The 24,967-nt window shown below is 43.0% G+C and overlaps 1 protein-coding gene across 1 annotated transcript; it reads right to left on the bottom strand.

Annotated features, from left to right (window-relative positions):
• Nucleotides 1-12,265: 12,265 nt before the first annotated feature.
• EGR1 (early growth response 1) lies at nucleotides 12,266-16,141 on the bottom strand. Its single transcript, XM_003756585.4, has 2 exons — nucleotides 15,548-16,141; nucleotides 12,266-14,815 (listed from the first exon to the last, which is right to left on the bottom strand). Exons 1-2 carry the CDS (start codon nucleotides 15,831-15,833, stop codon nucleotides 13,515-13,517), a joined length of 1,587 nt encoding a protein of 528 aa, XP_003756633.1. The 5' UTR covers nucleotides 15,834-16,141; the 3' UTR covers nucleotides 12,266-13,514.
• Between the last annotated feature and the right edge of the window lie 8,826 nt (nucleotides 16,142-24,967).

Genomic DNA, 24,967 nt, shown 5'->3' with positions numbered 1-24,967 from the left:
TAGAAGTTAGTTCTGAGCTAACTACAAGTTTGGTTCTAAAGATAAATAAATGGTGGTTCTGAGGAAACAAAGTAGATAATGAAAATAAGTGTTTTTTATTAGAGAAAATTGCTTCTGAGAAGAAAAATTGGACCCGAGCAGGAAAAATAAAAGTAATGACAGCTCGGTCTGAGGAGACTAGTACTAGATTTTAAGAATAAAAATTATTCTGAAGAGGTAAAGTTGGTTCTAAGGAAAACTAATAGTTGATTTTGTTCTGAGGAGGTTGCAGCTGTATTTGTTATTGTTCAGTTGTTTTCAGTCATTCCAATTCTCTGTGACTATGTTGTTTTCTTGGCAAAGATACTGGAGTAGTTTAACATTTTCTTCTCCAGTTCATTTTACAGATAAGGAAACTGAGGCAAAAAGGGTTAAGTGACTTGCCCAGAGTCACACAGCCTAGTAAGTGTCTGAGATCATATTTGAACTCAGGAAGATGAGTCTTCCTGACACCAGACCTGGCATTCTATCTATTTTACCACCTATCTACCCACATGACAACTGGAAAGGAGGACACTAAAGATTGGTTCTGAGGAAATTTTGACCTAATTGTTTACTCACTACTATGTTGCTCAGCAAAATTTCCAACTTTCTCCCTTGAAATGTGATGGCAAAGTGGAAAGAGGAGTTTGTTTCCCACCAATGCCAATGGGATCCACCCTGCCCCCCTTTTCTGCCTGACCTTAAGTTAAGGTTTCATCTTCATCTGGAAGACAACCTTCTCACCAAGCTACATTCTCTTAGATGTGAATGAGTTAAGCCATATTCAGAGAAGAGCATCTGGCCAAATAGAGGGCTGGTAGTCAGTAGTGAACCTTCAGAAGTAGCACTAAAGAGATAAAAATCTACGAGTCCCAACAAGCTAATATTGGAACATTTAAATGCTCCCACATGAAGATACATTACCAGGGAGGAATAGGCAAAGAAAACTTTTAAAAATGAATCTCCTGCCCCAATCCAGATGGTCAGGTGGCCATTTCCCCAACAGCAAAAAGAATATACAGAAAGCAGGAGTAGACACCAAGCAGCCTCATCCCCTTATCTTTTCAAACATGAAGAAGGGAAGAAAAAGGGAAGGAAGGGGAGGGGAAGGAAAAAGCATTTATTAAATGTCTTTATGTGCCCTATATACTGTGCTAAGTGTTCTACAAATATTTCATTTGAGCCTCACAACAGTTACCCTATAAGGTAGATCTATTATTATCCCCATTTTACAGTTGAGGAAACTGATAAGCAATAGTTAAGTTTGCTCAAGATCACACAGCTAGAAGTTTCTGAAGCCAAATTGGAAAAGAGAGAAGACTACATGTCCACTCTAACATTTGATCTCAGATCTAAAATAGGCTGGACTATAGTTATGAGTGAAATAATTTCTTACTTTCTTACTTTCTTTCTTTTCTTTTTCTTTTATTTTTTGCTGAGGCATTTGGGGTTAAGTGACTTGCTCAGGTCACTCAGTTAGGAAATGTTAAGTGTCTGAGGTCAAATTTGAACTCAGTTCCTCCTGACTTCAGGGCTGGTGCTCTATCCACTGTACCAACTAGCTGTCCCCGGGTGAGATAATTTCTTAGCAAATCCAACTGGATGAGAGAGAAAGCCCAAAAAATAAACAAGTAGAAATGATAAAGACAAAAAATTAAGGGTAGGGTCCCAGGTATTAGATAATTTAATTTTTCTTTCCTTAGCTCTCCCTCTTTTCTTTTTCCAAGTAAGAAAATGCATTGGATCTGTGGACTCTCCAATTTTTGAGCCTTATCAGGTGGTATTCATCCCTCTAAACCTAAAAACTGAATACATTTATGATGATATGTCCCGTTCTGTCCTAGGAAGCTTCTTGCCAAAGAAGATACAAACAAATAGGAAGGAGTTTAGGAGGACAGAACAATAAAAATGAGGAAGAGTATTGATAGCTCTATTTATGTAGAGAAAGATGAATAGAAGCCCATTCTTATTATAGGGGAGGTTGAATCCTGCTGAGCATAAGGGCAGCTCTCTCCTCTGAGAAGGGCACAAGTATTCAGAGAGTACCTGCAGTTAAAGAACAGGAGTCCAGGAAATTGGAGAAAGAGACAAAAGAGAGTGCAAAGCCAGTCTGTGGGAAAAAGAGCTCTATAGAGTAACAGAGGAATTGTGAATGCTCGGGAACAGAAGTTATATCTCAAGAGAAAGGAATCCAAATGGGCTTCCTGATAAGTTCATTCTCTGTGACCAGCTAATTCAAAAGATTCAATTCGACAAGCGTTTCATGAGCACCATTGTTTTTGGTGCTATGGAGGATACAAAGATGGAAAAATAAGTTGAACACTGATTTTGTCAGGATTTCTATGCACTAGTGGATGCGTGCTCAAAAAAAGAATCAATTGATTAACAAGGACAGATTTGGTTCTTCTCAATAGACTGTTCAATGATCCAAAGCAATCATTTTGAGGAGATTGTAGGACTGACTGGCCTCTTTGGAAGCATCTGGGGGGCTCTTCTTCATTGAAGGTATATGGAACCAGGTCCGTGCTAAGACACAGAAAACTTGGTTCCTAAGTGTCTGAAATTTGCCTCCAAGGTTTGGTGATCCTAGGTCATCCACAAACTCTTGCTTTCATATTCATCTCAAGTGCTACTTCTCAAAAGAAATCTTTCCTGACCTCAACAGCTAACTAGTAATTTCCATTACAAGTTGTTTCTGATGAATTGTAAAGCTGTGTTGATTTTAGTGCAATATTATTCCTCAACTCCTATTTCCCCATCTCTTAAATACTACTTTAGGTCATATTCACCTGAGAAGGCCTGAAGGATTCTTTCTCTGTATTTCTTCTTTATTCCCCACCCCTCTTTCCTTCTCTCCCTGTATATTTCATTTACCATTCCCCCAGCAATCAATTTAATTAGCAAGATTTATTAAAGGCAGCTGTTATTTGTCAAACATTCTGTTAGGTGGTAGATATACAAAAACAAAAATAAAATAGTCCTTGCCCTCAAGAAACTTATTTCTATTAGTGGGCAGGTAGATAGGAGAATGACTGCATGTATAGAAACTATTAAAGATTAAAAGTACTCTAAGATTTGGTACACCTTGCATATGAGAGAAAAATTGGATCTGTGATTTTATTAGTACAGGGAACTCCCAGATGGGCAAACTCCCTCTACATCAATGAAGTTGTAAGAAATTTATTTGCAAATTACAGTATGAGAGCCTCTAATGAACTGAGACTTTGAATAACTTTAACTACATATAACAAGATCTATACAATGGTATCTCATGGTAATTTGTGGAAGGGAGGGGCACTAGCAGCAGCTGAGGAAATCTAGTAAGTTTATGTAGATAGAGGCACTTGAACTGAGTTTTAAAGAAGCTAGGACTTTCAGGAAGCAGAAGCAAGGAAGGAAAGGGTATATTCATGGCATAGACCTATAAAAAAAAGGCGTGGAAGTGAAAAATGGAATGCTATACATAGAGACAGCAAAAAAGGACATTCAGCTTTGCCCATCTTTGATTTGGTGCATTTTTTAGATTTGTTTGGAGAAGTTTTAGGCAAAAGAAGTTCTGCTACTTCTACCAATGAAGAGTGCTCCCACCAAGTCTTTTTAAAGCAAACTACACAGGCCCTCCTACATTTTATCTTAAAACATTTTACATATTTATCAAGACAGTTATTATATTCAGATTTCATCTTATTTATTCAACCCAATTCTAACACGTTTGTCAAGGTCTTTTGCGATCCTGACTTTGTCACAGAGTTATTAACAATCTTTCCCTACTTAGATTCAAATCATCTATATCTACCAAGATTATTGTTAATGTTAAACACCTGAGGATTCTGGGAAGATGGCAGAGTAGGTTAGTAAATTTCAAGCTCTCCCAGTTTTTTCCATATGTATAGAACAAATTTGTGCCTCAGGGCGAACATAGATTGGTGAAAAATCAAGAAGACTTGGGGCAGAATATGGGTCCCAATACAACCTGAAGATCTGAAGAAAGATCTGAGGTCCAAGACTAACCCTTGTGAAATGCAAACAGCTCCAGGCTAGCTCCACAGAAACATCAGGTGGGAAGACTTGGGATGGCTGGGTGTGATTGGAGCCTCAGCAGGAACCACAAAAACTTTTGCCTCCAAGGTTTGTGAAGTTGGGGTCTGAGTCTGAGAAGACTGAGTGACCCTCTGCTGATTAGGAACACCAGGCCCAGCTGTGCTGCAGGGACATAGCCCTGGGTGAGAAGGAACCAGCGGTGACACCGGTGAGTGAAAAGGCAGGGGGGCAGAGACACTGATGGCTTCGAACATTTGCTGGAGCAAAGAGTTCTTGGTTTGGGGTTCCTGATCAAAGGGGAGAGCTGAAGTGAAGCCAGAGACACTATTTTCCCCACTCCATGATTGAAGGTGCTTACACTAATACCTCTTATTTAAAAAAAAAAATGAACTGGCAAAGAAAAAAGACCCCCACCATAGAAACTTACTATAGGAACTATATAAGGGAAGACTGGGGTTCATCTTCGGAGGAAGATATTGAAATGAAAAAGCATCTATCCCAAAGAGTAAAGTGAAATGGCTCCCAGGCCAAATAGAATTTATGGAACTCAAAAAATAATTTAAAAATGAAATGAGATGACATTGAGGAAAAACTAAAATAAATAAATAAAAACCATTCAAGAAAAACAATAAGATGATATAAAAAAAAGTTAACCAAATAGAAAAGGAGATACAGAGTCTCAAAGACAGAAATAACTCTTTGAAATTTAGAATTAGGCAAGAAGTCAATGAACTTATGAGAGACCAAGAAATAACAAAAGATTATAAAAAAAGAAACAATAGAACAAAATGTGAAACATCTTATAAGAAACACAACAGATCTGGAAGATCTATTGCTCAAGAAGAGAAAATATAAGAATAATTGGTCTGCCAGAAAGTTGTGACCAAAAAAAGAACCTTGATTCAGTCATGCAAGAAATAATCCAAGAAAATTGTCCTTGAGTGATAGAACATGAAAGGAAAGTAGAAACAGAAAAAAATCTGCCAATCACCACCTCGACAAGATCCTTAGTGAAAAATGCATAGGAACATTATTGCCAAATTTTGAAACCCCCAGATCAAATAGGAAATTTTGCAGAAACAAGAAAAAAAATTCAAATATGCTGGAGCTACAATTAAGAATTGTAGGACAGCTAGGTTGAGCAGTGAATAGAGCGCCACCCCTGAAGTCAGAAGTACCTGAATTCAAATGTGGTCTCAGACACTTAACACTCCCTAGCTGTGTGACCCTGGGCAAGTCACTTAATCCCAAATTCTCTCAGCAAAAGAGAGAGAGAGACACACACATACACAGACAGACAGATAAACAGAAACGGTGTTGTACAGGATTAATTAGCAGCCACAATAAAATCCAGAAGGTTCTGGAATTGTATCAACTGACAAATTTAAAAGAACTAGGCCTGAGGCCAAAAATATATCCAGCAAAATTATCTATAATGTTGAATGAAAAAAAAAATGGATATTCAATGAATGAGATCAAACTCGAGTTTAATAGAAAATTTAGAATATAAGAGGCAATATCAAAGAGCAATTTTAAGGAACTCAATGTGGACAAATTGTTTATTTTTTTACATGGGAAATGCATAGCATATTTAAAATTGACATCAACAATAGGGCAGCGCTAAAGAAAGATTGGGGCAGAGTTATATAGAAACTATTTATGGTCTTTCCCAGGTTATATAATTATGTTATATAAATGAGATGCAGAGGAAGACTAGACTCAGAGACATTAGAGGGAGAAGGAGGGCTGGTAGTTTTGAAAATCTATTCAAATCAAGATTGGGTTAAATAGGCAACAATATATATATGTTATTAAGGGTATAGCACCTTCCAAAATCTATAAAGAAATAAGAGGGAGGAATGGGCAGACAGGAAAGCAAAGGGTGAGGGAGGAAGACAAGGGAGGGATCCATGAGTGGGAAGAGGTTAAGTAATAGCAAGGCAAGTTAGGAGCAGAATTAAAGCAAAGAATCAGGAGGGATAAAAAAATATGTGTGTGCATAAAACATATATGTATGTATGTATATATATATATATATATATATATATATATATAACTACATCCTTTCTTAACTATAGCCTTCTTGGGGGTGATGGTGGAGGATTGAAAGAGGAAAAAAGAATAAAGTAAAAAAAGTGCGCAGCAGAGAACAAAAGAACAATTTACAAGGAAATAAAAAAAAGAGATGGACACTCATGAATATAATTTCTTCTGCTAATATATATATATACTTTCTTGAACTGGTATTTGTTGTCATATACTTTGAATCCTCCCTGATGTTGTGCTAGGCACACAACAATGTTCTCTTTTGTCTTGTTTCATTTTGTTTTTTATTCCTTTTCTGTTTTTTCTTTTGTTTCTTTAAATAAAATAAATTTGAAAAAAAAAAGATTAATTGAAGGAACATACAATATTACAGAGTAATACACACCTACAACAGTATTACAAAGGGGTTAAGAAAACTTTAAAAAACAGAGGAAAATATAAATTGACTCAAAATTAAAATGTGATTAAATATCCAATAAAATGAAAAAGTGACATAAGAAAAAAAGACTACAATCTGTTACTGGAAATGAAATACTTAAAAAAACAAAGGTATACACAAAACAGGATAGGAAAAATTTATCATGCATCACGTGAATCCAAAAAAGCAAGAGTTGTCTTAATACTATCAGGCAAAGCAAAGACATTCAAAATTTAAAAGGAATAAACAAGTAAACTATGTTATACTGAAAGACAGTTATAGACAAGTTAACATCAGAAATGAACTTAATATGTTCCAAATGCTTTAGCATCCAAATTCTTAAAGGAAACCCCTGAACTGCAAGAAGACAGGAATTAGGGGTAGCTAGATGGTACAGTTGAATTGATAAAATACTGGCCTAGAGGCAGGAGGACCTAAGTTCAAATGTGGCTTCAGATACTTAACACTTACTGGTTGTGTGACTGAGCAAGTCACTTAATCCCAATTGCCTCAAAATAAAACAAACAAAAGAAAAGAAAAAGACAGGAAGTAACACAATAGTGATAGGAGAATTCCATAAACCTCTGTCATTTTTTTTCACAAGTCTAAGGAAGACAAATAAGAGAAAATATGAAACAATATATTTCTGGAGGAAAAAAAAAAAACCCAAAACATCCACAGGACCAAGTCCACTGGAAGTATTGTCCTGACAATCATTTCCTTCCAATTTGACATTAAACCAATAAAGACAATACATTTGAATCCAATTGTCTAACCAACTCTGGAAATCCATTTCTTTGTATTTTATCTAATCTGCCAGGTTTCCATCCTTGCCACTACCCAAAAAAAGTGGCTACATTTTTGCACATGGGTCCTTTTCCCTTTTTTATGATCTCTTAAGGATGCAGATACTGTTAGATCAAAGGGTAGTTTGATAGCCTATTGTGCTCTCCAGAATGGTTGGATCAGTTCACAACTCCACTAACAATATATTAATGTCAGTTTTCCCACATCCCCTCTAACATTTATCATTATATTTTCCTATCATTTTATCTAGTCTGAGAGGTATGAAGTGGTACCTCAGGGTTGTTTTAATTTGCATTTCACTGGAACTGGCCTCAGTTATTTCATTGTTGAAAAGAGCTACATCCATCAGAATTGATCATCTTATAATCTTGTTGTTGCCATGTATAATGACCTCCTGGTTCTACTCACTTCACTTCACATCAGTTGATGTAAATCTCTCCAGGCCTTTTTGAAATCATCCTGCTGGTCGTTTTAATGAAGGTTGTGGTCCCTTTAAGAAACTAGTCCTTTCAGATTGATTTATTCCTTTCTGATCAACTCAGGAAGCTAGGACCTTTGATTCACAAATCCTGGTCAAAAAAGCACCCCTTTGCATTCCAATAGGAGATCCGGGCTCTCCCAGCCCCCATCGGATCTGAGCCAACATGGGCTGTCCCAGCCCCCATTCTAATGATCTGCTCAGGTTTCCCAACCCCCACCAAGCAAACTCTAGCCCCACTGAAACCCAATGAGGAGCCAACTTGAGACTCTACCCACAGGCCCCTTTAGCTAAATCTCTCATTATAGAAGAGTTAAACTGGAGCCCTCTCTTTGCAGAGGTTCCAAACATGGCAGCCTTACTCCTGGCATGACAAGGAGCCTCTGTCCACTGGAACTCTGTTTCTGGTGCCCTCCTCTCTTTATCCTCACCTGTTTCCTTAACTAGACTTTAACCTTACTTCCTATGCCCATAACAAACTTATTTTATCAATCCAGGTTTTCCGGTCCGTAAATTCCTTTACAGGGAACTCTTGCGCCACTACTAGACCTCATTTAACTCTGTATCCTTGTGCTGAATCCAAAGGGGTTGCAGGGGAGCTCTATTTGACTCCCTGTACCCTGAACCTGCCACTAGACCTCAATTAAACCCTAATTTCATTTAGGTACCCCAAATCTAGACCTCATCAGTTTATTACAAAACAATAATATTCCATAATATTCATATACCACAATTTATTCAGCCATTCTCCAACTGATCCACTCAGTTTCCAGTTTCTTACCACTACAAAGAGGGCTGTCACAAATATTTTTGCACATGTGGGTCCCTTTCCCTCCTTTTTGATCTCTTTGGGATATAAGCCCAGTAGAAACACAATAGCAATTGTTTCTGTTTGGATCAGAAACCCTGAAATTCTTTTCCCTCCCAGATTTGTAGATATCTAAACTAAGTAAAAGAGGCATCTTTCTCTACTTCATTTCCCACCTAGTGTTAATCACTTAAATGGGCTTGGCTCAGTTAGACTGAGACCTGGGAAAGACCTTAATTTGAAAAAGTCAAGATCTCCCACTGAATCTGGGGCCATCTCTAGTTATCTTGATCTATATAAATCAAACCCAGAGGAAAGAAGAAGGCTGATTTTGCATAGCCCTCTCTCACTTAAATCTAATTCACTTGCCAGTCATGCATTACCTTCGTGATGTCATGGTCCTCTTAGAGAATGAAATAACAAACAATAATTGACTGATTGACAATATAATAACCAAACAACTATTCTGTCATATGTGAAAACTTACAAAAAATTATGAGAGAGGCTGCAGAAGTGAAAATAGCCTGATTTTTAAAAATAATTATAACTTTTTATTGACAGAACCTATGTCTGGGTAATTTTTTACAACATTATCCCTTGCATTCACTTCTGTTCCGACTTTTCCCCTTTCTCCACTCCCTTCCCCAGATGGCAAGCAGTCCTATACATGTTAAATATATCCTAGTATATCCTAGATACAATATATGTGTGCAGAACCGAACAGTTAATAGCCTGATTTTTAAAAAGAGAGAAGAGAAACAGGATAGGTATAATATTCTATATAGGCCAGATGATCTTGATTTAGATTCCTGGGAAAATCTTAGAATGCAATGCTCATTAAAGAGATGGTTTCTAGAAAAAGAAGTAATCACAAAAAATTGGCTTCAGCAAGAACAAGATCATACTAGACGTTGCTTAATTCTATTTTTGACAAGGTTACTAACCTGGTAACACAACAGAATGAATGAATGCCTTGGATATTACTTTACCTAGATTTTTAGCATTCTGTTTGATAAAATACTTCATACTATTTTTCTAACAAAAATGGAGAAATGTACACTGAGTGATAATACATTAAATGGAATTTGAATTGGTTGAATTCTCTGGTTCACTGTCAATTTAGAAGACGGTGGTTTTCAATGGAGCTCTCTAGGAATCTTATCTGTTCTTGGATGTTCTTTAATTAATTATGGATGTCAATGAATTTAGATGGCATCCTCTTTTATGAGCTGAGAGGGATAGCTAACATGGATTGACAGCAAGTTTTGAAAAAAGATCTACAGGCTAGATAAACATTAGATTGGATTGATAATGAAATTTAGTAGAGACTGACTATATGTTTTGAATCAAGTATTCACTCAACTAATAATATAGGATGGGATATATCCATATGGCAGACAAAAAGAGCTATGGTTTAACCTTGACTTATTAAGACAGCCCACAGTTTTGAAAGAGGTAATATCATTCCTATTCTGCTACATCTGAAGTTCTGTTTTAAAGTTCCGTTGGCACAGCAGTTTTAAGTGCAATCATAAGTTGGTTCTAGAATTTTCATCCTTGAAATCCATATCATATTTTCAGAGATAGCCTGAAGGAACCGAGGAAACTTAATAACATAATAGATAATCTCAACTATTTGAAGGGCTGTATTAGATCTGTTCTGCTTGGCCCCAGAGTAGAAGTTCTAAAGATGCAATTTAGGTTTAATGTTAATTAGATAGAACTCTGCAAAAGTAGAATGAGCTGCCTTGAGAGTTAGGGAGGCGGTGTTCCCCCTCATTGGAGGTCTTTGAAGCGGAGGTTGGATGACCCACTTACTTGTCAGGTATATTATTATAGTGAAGATTCCTTTGGATTGGGAATAGGTAGCTACTTACTTTGTTCCCTTCTATTTCCAATTCCAAAATTCCTGTAACTTCTGAGGTCCCTTGCAGCTTAAATTAATGATCTCTGACTCCTGTTGGAGAGAGGGGGAGGTCGGGAAATGGAGGAGACAGAATTCTTAAATGTTTGCTTTCACAATAGGCAGCTTGTATCCCCTGGGTCTAGGAAAGAATAATAAAAGTTAGTGCTCCCCTTCAAAAAAAAAAAAAGTTGGTCCAGGTGTGGGATAGAGAATCTTCAAAGGTGGTTGGTATCTTTGTGGAGTCCGCTGCATTTCCCCTCTTTGATATGACATTTCATTAACCCATCTCTTCCTCCCAAGGTGGTATATCCTATTTTCTTGCTTCCCAAAGAAATCATCTACATCTCCAAACACAAACACATACACGCAAAATTACCTCAAGCAGAGGAAGTTTGGAATTTTAGGAAACAGACACTTGATAATATCTAATGGGCTCAAGAAGAGAACAAGAGGAGAACACACTAAATAAAGAAGAAAATATAAGGCAAAAATGGAAGGAAAAGATAGCTAAAATTTGGATGCCAGCAGAAAGTCTGTTGGGTACTATTTGTTTAGGGCCCATTGATTCAACTATTGGTGTCGATGAACAATCTTGATGGGTCCTGGTGATGACTGCTGCCTTGGTAGTAGGAGAAAAGAGTGAAAGAAAGGAAGAATAGGGGGAAAGTGGAAAAGAAGGATCTTTAACCATCCAACATCTATAATGGTCACTAATGACCTGTGGAAAGACCAGTTATAAATCAGGATAAATGCTACCTCCATAATGGTTTAGTAAACATCCCCATTTTTTGACTCTCTCCTTTCCTTACTCCCTTAATATTAAGAAAACTGCTCTAGTGCTGAGGTATTCTAAGGGAAAGGTGGGAGTGGGAATTGAGTGGCAGATATCTTTCTAAGGAGTAGGTGGTAGTGGGGGTGAGAATTGAATGGCAGATATTTCTTTACTCCAGAGAGACTTGTTCTGGCAATGGCTGGAGACCCTTGACACCAACCTTGACAAGCTTTGCTCAGTCTGCTCCTTGGCTATTGCCAGGGGTGTGTATTAGCTCCAGCTGGCAAATGGACAAGTTTTTCTTCCTGGAAGGCTGCTTCTTGGCTTGAGAACTGGTTTTCTCTTTCTATTTTTCCCACCCCAGACAGACAAAACTCCAAGGAAAACAGGGGAAGAAGGTGGGTAGACCCAGACTGCCTGGCCTTGATCTTGGTTTCATTGTATCAAGGTTTCACTGTATCCTAAAGTATCTATGTATTTAATCCCCTTTAAAAAAAAATTTTTCTGTGAGGTGACAGTAGTAGTTCCCTTGAACTCCTATGTGCACAGATAGGGTTGAAGATAGCTGGTTTTGGGGGGTAGGGTATCTTCCCACTGAGATCCTCAAGGACAGCATATTCCCACTTTACCAGTCCAGTCTGATATATCCCCTCCACACACACACTTTTGGCAGGAGTCATGTGGAAATGTTGCTAGGGGCTTTCCCCAGAGATTGGCAGTATGGAGACAGCCAAAGCTAGCAAGAACCATTGTCTTCAAGTCCCAAAGGACTTCCCTTGTCAGTGTAGACTAAGCCAGAATAAACTAGACAAATTGTAATCCTCTCTTCTTCCCACCCCAGCCATCCCCCTTAGTCAGAAAAGGGCTTCCCTAGGGCCTTAAGGAAATCCCCAGTTTATCCCACTCAACTGGAACCACTGTTTAGATTCTTCCCTCCTCTTGGGAAAAATACATCCAACCACCACAAGCTCTTTATTTTCATTTTAATTTTCTGAAGGATATTACACCACATATCCCATTGGCAGTAAAGCGCATTCAATGTGTTTTATAAGCCAAACAGTCACTTTGTTTAAGCAAACACAATTACAAAGTAAAAATAAAACCACAAAATAATGAACTGCATGTTCATAACATACAAAAAATCCGCTGCCTACTCAGTAGGTAAACTACAACATTCCAACTCCTGAATATATTTATAAATTTACATTTTCAGTTACAAAAATAGACTTTTGAGAGTTCAGATTTAGTTTAGTTTTTGTTTTTTTGCTTGCTTACATTCCGGAGAAATGAAAGCAGAACTCAGCCCTCTTTCCCCATTCTTGCTCCCAAAGCCTCCCTGGAATCATCTTTCCCTGCCTCTCCCACCTCCTTAAGGCCAGAGGTGGATATAATACTCATTCTTACACAATTGTACGTGTCAAGGCGTCAGCGAGGCATTCACACAAAAAGGCACCAAGACATGGAACTTTGAAAACAAAATAAGGGGGGGAACCTCCAAAGGAAAAAAAAAACAACTTTTTTGCCACATGTGAGAGTACAAGTTTGTTTGATATTTACAAAGTAAACGGAACATCCAACTCTGACACATGCTGATTAATACCTAAAAATTGCTGTTTCAAAAAGAAGCTTCAAAACTCATCATCACAGCATCTCACAAAAAAAAAAAATATCACCATTGCTCAACTTTTTTCTTTGTTTTTTTTCCCCCCTTAAACAAAATGAGGCCCTAATTCCAAATAATTACAATATGAATATGCAAATTGTCTTCACATCAAGAGTACCCCAAGAAAAACAAAATCCATGGCACGGACACTGTACAGGGGCAAAAAGGAAAAAGGGACTAAGCTTCAAAGCTCAGTTTCCCCATCTTACCAACTCAATTTTCTAGCATCAAAGGGGAATGGGGAGGGCAATGATGGAAATGAAACTGAAATGATATATCCAAAATCCATGCAAGTCAAGTCCTTTGAATAGAAAGTGAAGAACTTGGACATGGTTGTTTCAGGCAGCTGAAGTCAGAGGGTAATAGGGGATGATGAGAAGGGGAAACAGGGTAGAAAGGGTTATTGATGAATATTCCCCATTCATACTTTGGGGACTGAGGGAGTAGGGTCAGAACTCTTTCAGGTATGAGTCCTCCCCTCCCTCACCTGGCCAGATTCCCCTCCTGTCCCAGTTGAGTCTCATGTGGGGGGTGGGGGGGGTTTGGTTTTTGTTTTAGCATATTTCAATTGTCCTGGGAGAAAATGTGGCCGTCATGTCCGAAAGCGCTGTTGATGCGCTGAAGGAGTTGGTGACGGCCGAGGAGGGGAAGCTGGTAATGCCTTGGGGTGGAAAGGCAGAGGTGACAGAGGAGTACGTGGTAGCCACAGAAGGTGAGGGGAAGCCACTGTGTGCTGGAGAGGGGTAGGATGATGACACAGGAGAAGAATAGGAGGTGGGTACTGGAGATGGGTAGGAGGTGGCAGCAGGGGATGGATAGGAGGTAGTGACAGGGGATGGGTATGAGGAGAGGGAGGAAGGGGCCACAGAGGCCGCAACACCCTTGTCTGTTTTCTTTTCTTTCTGTCGAAGGTGAATCTTTGTGTGCCTCTTGCGTTCATCGCTTCGAGCAAACTTTCTCCCACAGATGTCACATGCAAAGGGCTTCTCTCCAGTGTGAGTGCGGATGTGAGTGGTGAGGTGGTCACTTCGGCTGAAATTTCGCATGCAGATGCGACACTGGAAGGGCTTCTGGCCTGTGTGGATTCGGATATGGCGAGTCAGCTCATCAGAACGAGAAAATCGCCTGTCACAGGACTCCACGGGGCAGGCATAGGGGCGCTCATGGGGGGGTGTCTTGCTGGGTCTGTTAGGGTACTTGCGCATGCGACTTGGCTTGACAAGCTGAGACTGGTAGGTGGTGTTGAGGGTCTTCAGATCTTGGGAGCCAGTCTGTGTGGCAAAAGCCTTGATGGTGGACAGTGGGGTGAGGGAAGGCTGGGTTCGGCTCTCCAAGCTTGGAAAGGGTTTCTGGTCTGGTGGGACCAAGCCCAACTCACCCTGCTGCTGTGGGAACAGATAGTCTGGGATTATGGGCACCTGGAAGCTGCCCTTGGAGGTGGGATAAGCAGGTGGTGGGTACTGGATAGCTGAGCCTGCCGAGTTAGGGAAGGCCTGGTTCTGTGGCTCAGGAAAGATCTCAGAGTTGGGAGTGGGGAACGTGGGAGCTGCTGAGTAGATGGGGCTGCTCTCACTGGATTGCACTGCACAGCTTAGTGGAGGACTCTGTGAGGAAGAGGCAGAGGAGGCTGTCGGAGATGGGGCTGCTGAAGAGGTGGCCGGTGGGTTACTCATGCTCACAAGTCCACTGACCAGGCTGAAAAGTGGCTCTGGCCACAGAGTGTTGCCACTGTTGGGGGCCGGCTCCAAGGAAAATCGGCCAGTGTAGGTAATTGGGGGCAACCGGGTGGGCTGATTTGGGTAGCTTGTCTCCGATAGCACCTTCTCAGTGTTCAGCGGGATGTCAGGAAAAGTGTCTAGTGAGGAGGAAAGAGAACAATCCGTGTTACTGGAGCAAGATCTCATTTGGAGAGGTAAAGAGCCGCTACTGGCTGTGCTGCTGCTGCCATTGACTACTGGGCTAGTTAATAATTGATAGCAGCAGATTGCAATGTTCCTGGAAGAGCTCCAGCAGCAGAGCCCATTTCAACAACAGCTGACGCAAATATGGAGAATCCCCCCTCTACTGCAGTTAACAGGGCTCCGCATCACAGTAGGCAAGGGATTCCCGGCTAGTCCTGTCGCCTCCCCAGCAACACCAGGACCCCCTCCTCTTTCCCCTCCTCAGGGTATTCCCAAGCTCCGTGCATCACAGTCCCTTCGCTATAAGGGACAAGGGTTGGCTGTCTAGAGAAAGCTCATTTTTCCTCCTCAAAACAAGTCCTCCTCCACCCCCACCCACCCACGCAGCCCCAGTGCATCTTCAGCCAAAACAACAGCTCAGGGATCCTCCACCGGGCATGCCCGGTTCCAGGGCAGTACTTAGCCCCAAAGAGGCGGCATAAAGGGATGTAGCGTCTTCCTCAGACAAATGCTCTCTCCTGGGCACAAACCCCCGGTGGGGGCCGAGAAGGTGGAAGGGGGACTTTTGTTTTTGTTTGTTTGATGTCGGAAGGCTAGCAAAGCGCCTTCTCCCAGACAGTAGCAAAGAACCCGGGGCCGGGAAAGAGAGGCAAAGGGGAAGTCCATCGCTCTGGGCCACTGCTTACCTGCAGCCAGGTGCTCGAAGTGCTGCTCACCGGCTTCCCCTTGGGGATTGAAACCACCCGTGCTGCTGCCGCTGCTATTGCTGCCTCCTCCTCCGCCTCCCCCCCCACCGCTGCCTTCGGGAGGTCCGCCGGCGGGTCCCAGGAACTGGGGCCCCCCCGAGCTCAGCAGCATCATTTCCTCCAGCTTGGGGTAGTTGTCCATAGTGGGGGAGTGGGGGAAGGAGCCGAAGGGATCGGAGATCTGCAGCGGGGACATCAGCTGCATCTCTGCCTTGGCCGCGGCCATTCTGGACGGGGTGGACGCGGGTTTGGGGCCGAAGGGGCGCTTGTGCGGGGGACTGGGCAGTTCACATGCGGGGCTCAGTGGCGCATGGTAAGGAGGCAAAAAAAATGTTTTTGGAGGGGGCTTCCTGCCGGCTCTGCCCCCGCAGGTTGCTCAGTGCGGAGGTGGCGCTGCTGCTGCTGCTGCTGCTGGCGGAGGCTGGGCTGGTCCGTGCGGCTGCGGCGGCGGCGGCTTGTTGCTGCTGCGCTGGCGACGGCTGCGGCGGCTCCCCCACTTCTGCTGCCTGGAATCTCTCGCAACTCCCCCGGATCCGCCTCTATTTGAAGGATTTGGACTTGTGAGGCTCCGCCCCCTTCCTGACGTACATGGCTATATATGGAAAGCAGGAAGCCCTTATATGGCAGGGCGGGACAGGAGGACCCGACGTGACGCGAGGCCTCCCTTCTCTTCTCCCCTCCCCCTTCTCCCCCTTCCCCCATGGAATCCGGGGATCCCGGGACCCGAGCCCGAGCTAGGGTCTCCCGGGGCCAGCTTCGGGGTTCTGGCGCTCAATCGGGCTTGCTGGGGCTCCCGGCGAGGCAGTGTTTTCCCCAACCCCCAGCCTTCGGTTCCCTCCTCCCACTTCCCCCCTCCCACCCCGCCTCTGCCGGAAGCCCCGAGCAGCCAGGCCATATTGGGCCCAACCATATTAGGCATTGCCCAAATAAGGTCGGTTCCGGCGGGGGATCCTTCCTGCTCCATATTTGGTGTTTCCGGGCCCCTGCACTTCGCTCGCTCCCTCCCTCCCTCCCTCTTCCCCTGCTCTCCCTCCCAGCCCGAGAGAGGGGAGCCCGGGCGAGGGAGGGGGGAGGGGGGACGGCGGGAAAGGGGCGAGGAGCCCGGGAGCCCCGCCGCTCGGATCGCTCTCCCCACGGGGACTGTTGCCCTGGGCTGGGGAGGCTGGGAAACCCCGGTCCCTGGGGCGGGGGCGAGGGCGAGCCCGGGCTCCGGAGCTCCGCCGTCATCCCCGAGTTTACCCGCCCACCTCCTGGGACCGTGGGAGCGGAGCGGAGCGGGGAGGGGAGGAGTAGCCTGGGCGCAGAGGGCAGAGGCCGTGGCCGAGAAAGGCGGGGCAAGGACACCCGCGGTTTCGGGCTGTGGGAGAAGGGCTACCTCAGAAGCTGGGGAAAGGAAACTGAGGCTGGGCCGTCTCCGTTCCTTCTTTTTTTTATGCAGCCCGCGCCTCGTTTGCGGTCTCCTCAGCCCTAGTCCCCGTGGGATGGGAAGGGAAGGGGAAGCTCATTTTATGCACCTGTTGGCTGGGGCGGGAGGTAGTGAACTGTGCGGGCATTTGTCCCCAGGTTAGCCTTCTGCGTTGGGGGCAGGGCCGGGCTGGGGGCGGGGGGTGGGGGTGGGGAAATCCTTGTGTCGCCTTTCAGGAGCCCCTAGAAGGAGGCGAGCCTGGGAGACCCCGAGACCCACCCATCCCCGCCAGCTGTTGGCACTTCGCCAGCTCTTCCTGCAGAAAGCGTTGGGAAGCTCCCTTTCCAACCCTCTCGAAGCCAGGGAGACGTGTTTCCGTTTGGGGAATAGTGTGGGGCGGGAGGGAATCCCGTTTTCGGGGGCCGGAGGTCGCCGATTCTCCCCCTCCTCTCCACCCCCGTCATATTTCCCTGAAGCTCTGGGGCGGTGGGGAGAGGGCCCCAGGGGAGGAAGATTCCCCCCAAGATCCGAGCCTGAAACTGGTCACTGCGGCGAGCCCGGGAAGAGGGGGGGGGGTGCGTCTGGACCTGTTTGGGAAAACAAGTGCTGCAGAGAGCCGGGGCGGGACCGCCCAGTGATGTAGGGAGCCCGGAGACTTGGTCCGGTGGCCCCAGTTTTGGTGGGGCGGGGATGGAGGGCCATTTCGACTCAGTGCTGCCCCCTTCCTATTTCTAACGAGAGGGTCCGGAGGTTTAAGGGGTTGAAGCGGGTCCTCCAGTCTCCTGGGGTCAGAAGGAAAGCAGAGATGGAGAGTGGGGAGCGGGGGGGGGGCGGGGGGGGGGGAGAAAGGACCGCCGCTTTCCGTCCCCTCCTCCCCTGGCTGCTCGGCACCGGGCCAGGCTGGGGGAGACTCCGACGCAGTGAGCGCGAAGTGAGCAGGCGCCGCCAGCTCGGGCTCCCCCCCTCATTCCCCGGAGATGCGCCGCCGCTGCCGGAGCAGCCCAGACGCTGGGATCTCCCCGCCGCTGCCGGGGCTGGAAGCCTGAGCCAGCCGCCCCCACCCCTGCGCCCTCCCCTTTACAGGGCAAAGAAATAAGAGGAGGGAATGTCTGCCACGCTCCCCAGGACCAACATAACTAGAAGGGGACTTCCCCTGCCGCCTTCTTCCTCCAAAACAACTAACACTCTCCTTCACCATTATCAACTCCACCCTACTTGTCAGTTCAGTTGCCTCCTTTCTTTCTCAATCCAAGGGAGAGTTTCCTTGGAGTGAAGCCTCTATATTTGGGGTCGGGGGCTCTGATCGCTAGGCATTGCATTCCCCGGCCCACTGAACTGTTGCCATAAATCTAACGGAAATGTTTTTGGAGCATTAAAAATAAAAAAATGCTGAAGCATGGGGTTACTGAGATCAAAGAAAGGATAAGTGCCAGGGTCTCCAAGCACCTGTGTGTCAGTCACACTTGGAGTAACCAATAAATGGATTTCTTTAATTTACAAGAAGAAAATATTTTTTTCCCATCTTTCTCCCTGTGTTTTTTTTCCTTCTTTGTTTTAATCATCCCGGGAATGAAACTCCATTTTATACAAGGATATCGAAAGCAGCAGTACCATTTTAAGTTTTGCAAGCCTTCTATTAAACATATTTTAAAAGAACCTAGGCCTAAACTTCCCCCTCACATCCAAAATGATGATAAACATCCCTACCCAACTGCAATTGTCTTATTTGCTCTTCCCAGGACACAGGTAGGGCATACTTATGACTAGTGGGCCCTAGAAGAAGGCCCATGAGTTGTGATATTTATTTATTGTGAAACTGACAGGACTCTCCCAAGACTATGCCATCCAGGCTCTGGATCCTTGGTAGGTCTGCTCTTAAAGCATTTTAGAACGCAAATAATTAAGTCTTGTTTTACTGAAAAGCTCTCTCCCTTCAATAATGCACATGGCAGCTCTTTTATGTCTATGACTCTTGTCCATGTCCTCTCTAGATCTGCCCATTATATAGGGAGCTTTCTTGTTCTCTTACCATTGCTTGAATACCAGTGAAGCCTAAGCATTGTCAAACTCTTCCTCTTGCTACATGACCAATTCATCTTTTTTTTTTTTCCAGTCATAAGTTTTTCTGATGACACCCTTTCACTTCTCCTATTGTGCAATTCCTCGGATGTAATGTTGTTGCAGTCTACTCATGCCCATTATGCATTGTCTCATTGTCATTGAGAGATGATGGATAACACCAGAAGATTATTGGTGTTCAAACTTTGAGGGAAAAACAAAGGCTTAGGACCATTAAAAAACTATGCAGTCTCCCAAAGGCAACCCACCCTCCTTTCCCTCTGTTCAATTCTGGGATCAGTCAATTCATGGTTCATTTGCAGTGCTAAGCCATATATCCCAATGAATGAGCGCCATAGAGTTGTCTGTCCAACTAAATAACCAACTGGTCAATAGATATGCTTCACCCACTTGTTTTTCCTTATGTGGATAGTAAGGCCAAACTCAATTGAATGATTAAGGATTTTATTTCAGAAGCCTTACAGTCTTCTAGGGAACTAGCACAAGATTGTCTGCAAGATAATTTCAAGATCCTTCAAACTACATGAACGACAAATAGCAATACAAATTGTTGTTCAGTCACGTACTGCTATTTATAACCCCATTTAGGGTTTTTTTTTTTTTTTGTTTTTTTTTTTTGGCAGAGATACTGTCATTTCCTTCTCTAGCCCATTTTAGAAATGGGGAAACTAAGGCGCACAAGTTTAAGTGACTTGCCCAGGATCCCACAGCTAGGAAGTATCTCAGGCCAGATTTGAACTCAGGAAGATGAGGTTTCCTGACTGCAGGTTTGGAACTCTAGCCATTTCACCACTTTGTTGTCTGCAAAGCAAAAGGTAAGTGCCATATAAAGGGTATAGATAGTAAGAGGTATAGAAGTTCGAAGAAGGCAGAGATCCTGAAAGGCTGAATGATCAGGAGAGGCTTCCTGGGGGAAGCAGGTCCTCCTTGTTCATCTATAAAATGAGATGATGAAAATTAATGATTCTCTAAGGTCTCTTCCAGGTCTTAACATTATGGGATTCTACTTGAGACTTGAAATCAAAAATTGGATTTAAATAAGCAGTGGTGTGTGTGTGTGTGTGTGTGTGTGTGTGTGTGTGTGTGTTGTGGAGGAGGGAGTTGGGATGAGAATTTTCATTGAAGTTTAAGGAACTAAATAATGAACCTATATACTTGGAATATAGTAGGGGAATCTTGGGAACTATAAATGGTCAGCTAGATAATGCTAGAGTTAGAATTTAGGGCCTGGAGTCAGGAAAACTCATCTTCCTTTAGTTCAAATCTGTTCTCAGACATTTGTTAGCTGTGCGTCCTCGAGCAAGTCATTTACCCATAAACCCTATTAATCTGAGTTTCCTCCTAAAAATAAACTAGAAAAGGAAATGACAAACTTCTCCAGTATCTTTGCCTTGAAAACTCTAAATGAGGTCATGAAGAATTGAATATGACTGAAAACAACTGAACAACAGTAGCAGTGGGAACTATAAAATAGAAGATATATTGAAATAGGATGAGGAATTTGATCATTGTTGTAGAAAGAGCCCTGGATTGAGGGTCACAGTTTTGCCATTTATTATTTGCATGACATGAGGCACTAAATCCCTTTTGGTCTCAGTTTCCTCATCTGAAAAATAAAGGTGATTTAAAAAATCCTTTGGAAAAGGATCTTTCTAAAATCTTTAATTCTATGAATTCTGATTTCCAGAAAAAGCCATTGGAACATTGTAACCACCTGATGAGGTTAAGAGCTCAGCATAGATTAGACCCCAGCAATTTCTTTAGAGCAAGAAAGACTATAATCAAACATGGAAGCTTCCCTGCATCTTGTGCCCTTCCCTTGACCCTGCTATTTCTGTCTTTCCACAAGCTGCTGCCTGTCCTGGCTTAGCAGAGGAACCCTGAATGGAGTAGCAGTCTCTGTGAATGGCCTTGGCCTGTCCAACCTTTCTGCCAGGGCACCTTTGTCTCTGGCAACTCTAGGGTTGGATCTGAGATTTAAAAAACAAAGTATAGTTTGGGTTGGCTGTCTGCACTGAAGATGTGGAGTATTCTTTTGAATAGGTGTGTGGAAGGGGAACAAAATAATATAATATGACACGGCAGATTGGGCTCCACTGGAAAGTCAGAGAGAAACAGAGAAAGTCAAAATCATACCCACCCTTCACCAATGCTTTGATCTGTTTCCCCAGGCCCTTAATTGAGAAGGGCACACTTGGAGGCAAACAAACCCCTCTTTTTCCATCACAACTTCCGCCCAGCTACGTCAGCATGGTTCCCCATCAGCTCAGGCCCCATGATTTATTTTTGTGACTGGGCCTCAGGAAGTGATTCTTTCTGTCTCTGACTTGAGTAGCTGTCACACTTTCCAATGGCTGACAGGGTGACAAGCACCAGCCGGAAATGCTGAGGAGCCTAACCTTAAATGGGAGGTTAAATGGGATCGAAAATCTAGTCCCGTTCTCTGCTGAGAACCCCAAGGAAACCTGGGAAAGGAATTGGGAGATGGGGAGTGAATGGGAAGAAAGGAAGGAATGAAGAGGGAGAATTGAGGCAAAACCAGGGCTAGGGTGGGGTTACCAATAGGGTGGGAGAAGGATGGCAGGTTATAAAAGAGGAGGCAATGTGCAAAGAAAGAAATAGGAAAGGCAAAAGAAACTTAGAGAGAAGAACATAAACGATATTGGAAGAGACCATAGAAATCATTTAGTCCATCCTGTTTGCTTTTTATAAATGAGGAAACTGTGACTTGTGGCTTATTTCTTGTCTGACACCACAGAGAGTGAATGGCAGATCTGATACTAAATTTCAGGTCACTTAGAAAGAGAGAAAAGATTTCATAGCAATTCAGGAGAGTGTAGAAGTCCTTTAGGTTTCCAAATTATATGCTCTACATTACTGATAGTCGAGACTACTGCTCCAACAGGCTATGGGCACATGGATAAGTGATCTTGGAAAAGAAAGTATCTTGATGGTAGCTCAACTTATATTTAAAGGATACTGACAGTCAACCAGACCTGAAGCAATCTAGAGAGACTTAGGTTGGAATCTCATCTCCATCACTTACCAGCTGTGTGACCTTGGCAAAGGAACCAACCCTCTGTGAGCCTCAGTTTCTTCATTTGAAGAATGAAGATAAGCATATCGATAGTATTTATCTCCCAATGTGTTATGAGGATCAGATGAAGCATTGTAAAATGCTTTGGATAGTTTAAAGGCCTATTCTGCATGTATTAAATACAAGCTCAATGTTTGATCTGGGGACAAAAAAAAGAAAGTTGGGGGAGAGAGACAGAGACAGAGACAAAGGCAGATTATTAAGTGCCTACTGTGAGGTAGGTGATGAGGGTAGGTAGTCACTGACAAAAGAACGAGGGAACAGGATTGTCTTTTCTTGGAAAGAACATGGATTTTTAGGGAAAACAAGGTCAGATTTAAGTTGCAGTCGGGGCTTTTACTTTAGATGTTTAGAAGAACTTCCTATTACTGTGAATTGGGGAACATCAGAGCTTGTGACCTTGGGAAATGATAAAAGTCTACTCTTATTAAGATTGGTCTAAAGAAAGGAGAACTCTTTTTGTTTATAGGTATCTTGTAGCTGGATGATCTCTCAAGGTCACTAATGGGATCTTCTACCCTGGTGAGAAGACATGACCCCAGAGATGAAGGAATGGGTTCATTTTATTTCCCAGCCCTTTTTTGATACCCTAAGTGAGAGGCTCTGTCAGACAACAGACCCCTCTTCTTGGCTCTTTCCTGCCTGCCACCAGCTCTGGGCTGTGAGCACAAAGGACAATCCAGGATTCTCTTTGCAGTTTCCTTCTGGAGTGTGCTGTAAAGCTTGGCTGCAGAAATCTCTGGAAGCTGCTTGTGGAGGCAGAGGGAGGAGAGCGTTACATAAGAAGCCAGAGATGGCCAGGAAGTAAAGAGCAGCCTTTAGATTAGAAAGGCGGTGTTTTAATCTAGTCCCAAAAAGGCAGGAATAGAAACTGCATGTTATTTCTGTTTCCCTCCCCACTATCCCTTGTACTTCCCAGGCCAAGCTGCTCTGGCTTCTAGCCTTTCTATGGGTTAACTTAGTTCAGGAATTGTAGGAAGGACTAATTCATCTCTGGGTGCCGGTGAAGGAGTGGGTGGGTGGCTTTCTGGCAGAGGCCAGAGTAAACACTGTGGGAAATACACAGACACCCTGGTCAGATCCCCAAATTCAACACCCCAAGAGGGTGTTTCTATCCCTTATAATGAAGTGACTGGAAAACGAAGAGAGAAGAATTTTGCAATTAGAGGGGGTCAAGTTCCTCCCTGAATCTCCTCCAAGCATAAAGCAGCTTTATTACTAGGCAAAGTCAGAGAAAACAATTCAAGAGAAGGTTAAATGGACCAGACCTGAAGCAATCTAGAGAGACTTAGGTTGGAATCTCATCTCTATCACTTACCAGCTGTGTGACCTTGGCAAGAAACTAACCCTCTGTGAGCCTCAGTTTCTTCATTTGTAGAATGTTGATAAGAAGACCTGTAGTTTTTAACCTCCTAATTGTGTTATGAGGATCAGGTGAAATGTTTGGTAAAATTCTTTGGATATTTTAAAGGCCTGTTCAGCAGGTATTAAAACAAGCTCAATGTTTGATCTAAAGACAGGAAAACAAGCAGGATGGGGGAGGGGAAGACAGAGACAGAGAGAATCTTGCCTTCAACAAGATTATGTTCTATAAGAAGGAAAATAAAAATAATTTGCATTTCCAAAATGTGTGTTCTGCATAACTGATAGTCGAGCTGTTGCTACAACAGATTACAGGTACATGGGTGAGTAGTCTTGGAAAAGAAAGTATTATTTTGAAGGGGGTTCAGCTCGTGTTTAAAAGACATAATGGATCCGCAATTGTTAAGTGCTTACTGTATGCCAAGTAATGGTGGTAGGTTGCTACTAACAGCAAGACAAGGGAATAGCCTTGCCTTTTCTTGGAAAGGACATGGATTTTTAGGGAGAACAAGGTCACATTTCAGGGGAAGTTTGGGAGGTTTAGTTTAGATTTTCAGAAGAATTTCCTCACTGGGAGCTGAGAAAACATCAGGGCATTTTGGATGTGAGGATGTATGTAAAAAAATGCTTAGAACTAGGGAAATTAGGAAAAGCATCTTGAAGAATGTGTAAAAAGGAATAATGTGAAAAATCAGTTTTGGAAAGATACTTTGGAGTCATATGAAGGACTATAAACACCAAGAAAGTTTGCATTCTATCCTGGTAGCAACTGGGAGCCACTTGATCTTCTTGATTAGGGAAATGACTTAGTCTTGTGCTTTAGTCATATTAATTAAACACTTGTAGGGGGGATGGATTGGAAAGAGGGATACACTGGATGCTGAGAATTCAACTAGTAGGTTATTGAAATGGTTTAGTAGAAAGATGAGAAGGGTCTTGCTCAGCTAGATGATAAAGTGAATAGAACACTGGACTTGGAATCAATAAGACTATATAATATGAGCCTATAATCACTAGAATCATAAAGACTGTATATAGACTTATAAAACTATAATCACTAGATTAGTCTGGCCTTAGATACTTATTAATTGTGTGACACTGGCAAGTCACTTAATCCTGTTTGCCTCGATTTATTTATTTGTAAAATGAGCTGGAAAAAGAAATGATAAACTACTCCAGTGTCTTTGCTAAGAAACCCCCAAATTGGATCAAAAAAGAGTTGGACATGATTAAAATAAGTCAACAACAACAAAAACCTACCTTTTGGAATTGGGGAGGGAGGAAGAAGAGAGAAAAAGGGACTAATTTGAAGGTGTTATGGAGTAAGAATCAACGAGACTTGGCAAGTGATTGGATATGTTTGAGTAGGGAGAAATGAAGATTATAGGATGACTCTTAGGTCCCAAATTTTGCGACT

Source organism: Sarcophilus harrisii, chromosome 2 (genome assembly GCF_902635505.1).
Source record: "Sarcophilus harrisii chromosome 2, mSarHar1.11, whole genome shotgun sequence".
NCBI classification, from domain to species: domain Eukaryota; kingdom Metazoa; phylum Chordata; class Mammalia; order Dasyuromorphia; family Dasyuridae; genus Sarcophilus; species Sarcophilus harrisii.
Note: the sequence above shows the minus strand (reverse complement) of the source record. Positions and strands in the feature narration are given on the sequence as shown.

Excerpts from the sequence above, each read along its gene's own strand:
- EGR1 (XM_003756585.4), bottom strand. The coding sequence starts at position 15,833 with ATGGCCGCGGCCAAGGCAGAGATGCAGCTGATGTCCCCGCTGCAGATC. Across the intron at positions 14,816-15,547 it reads CTTCGAGCACCTGGCTGCAG|ACACTTTTCCTGACATCCCG; the intron begins GTAAGCAGTGGC and ends CCTCCTCACTAG.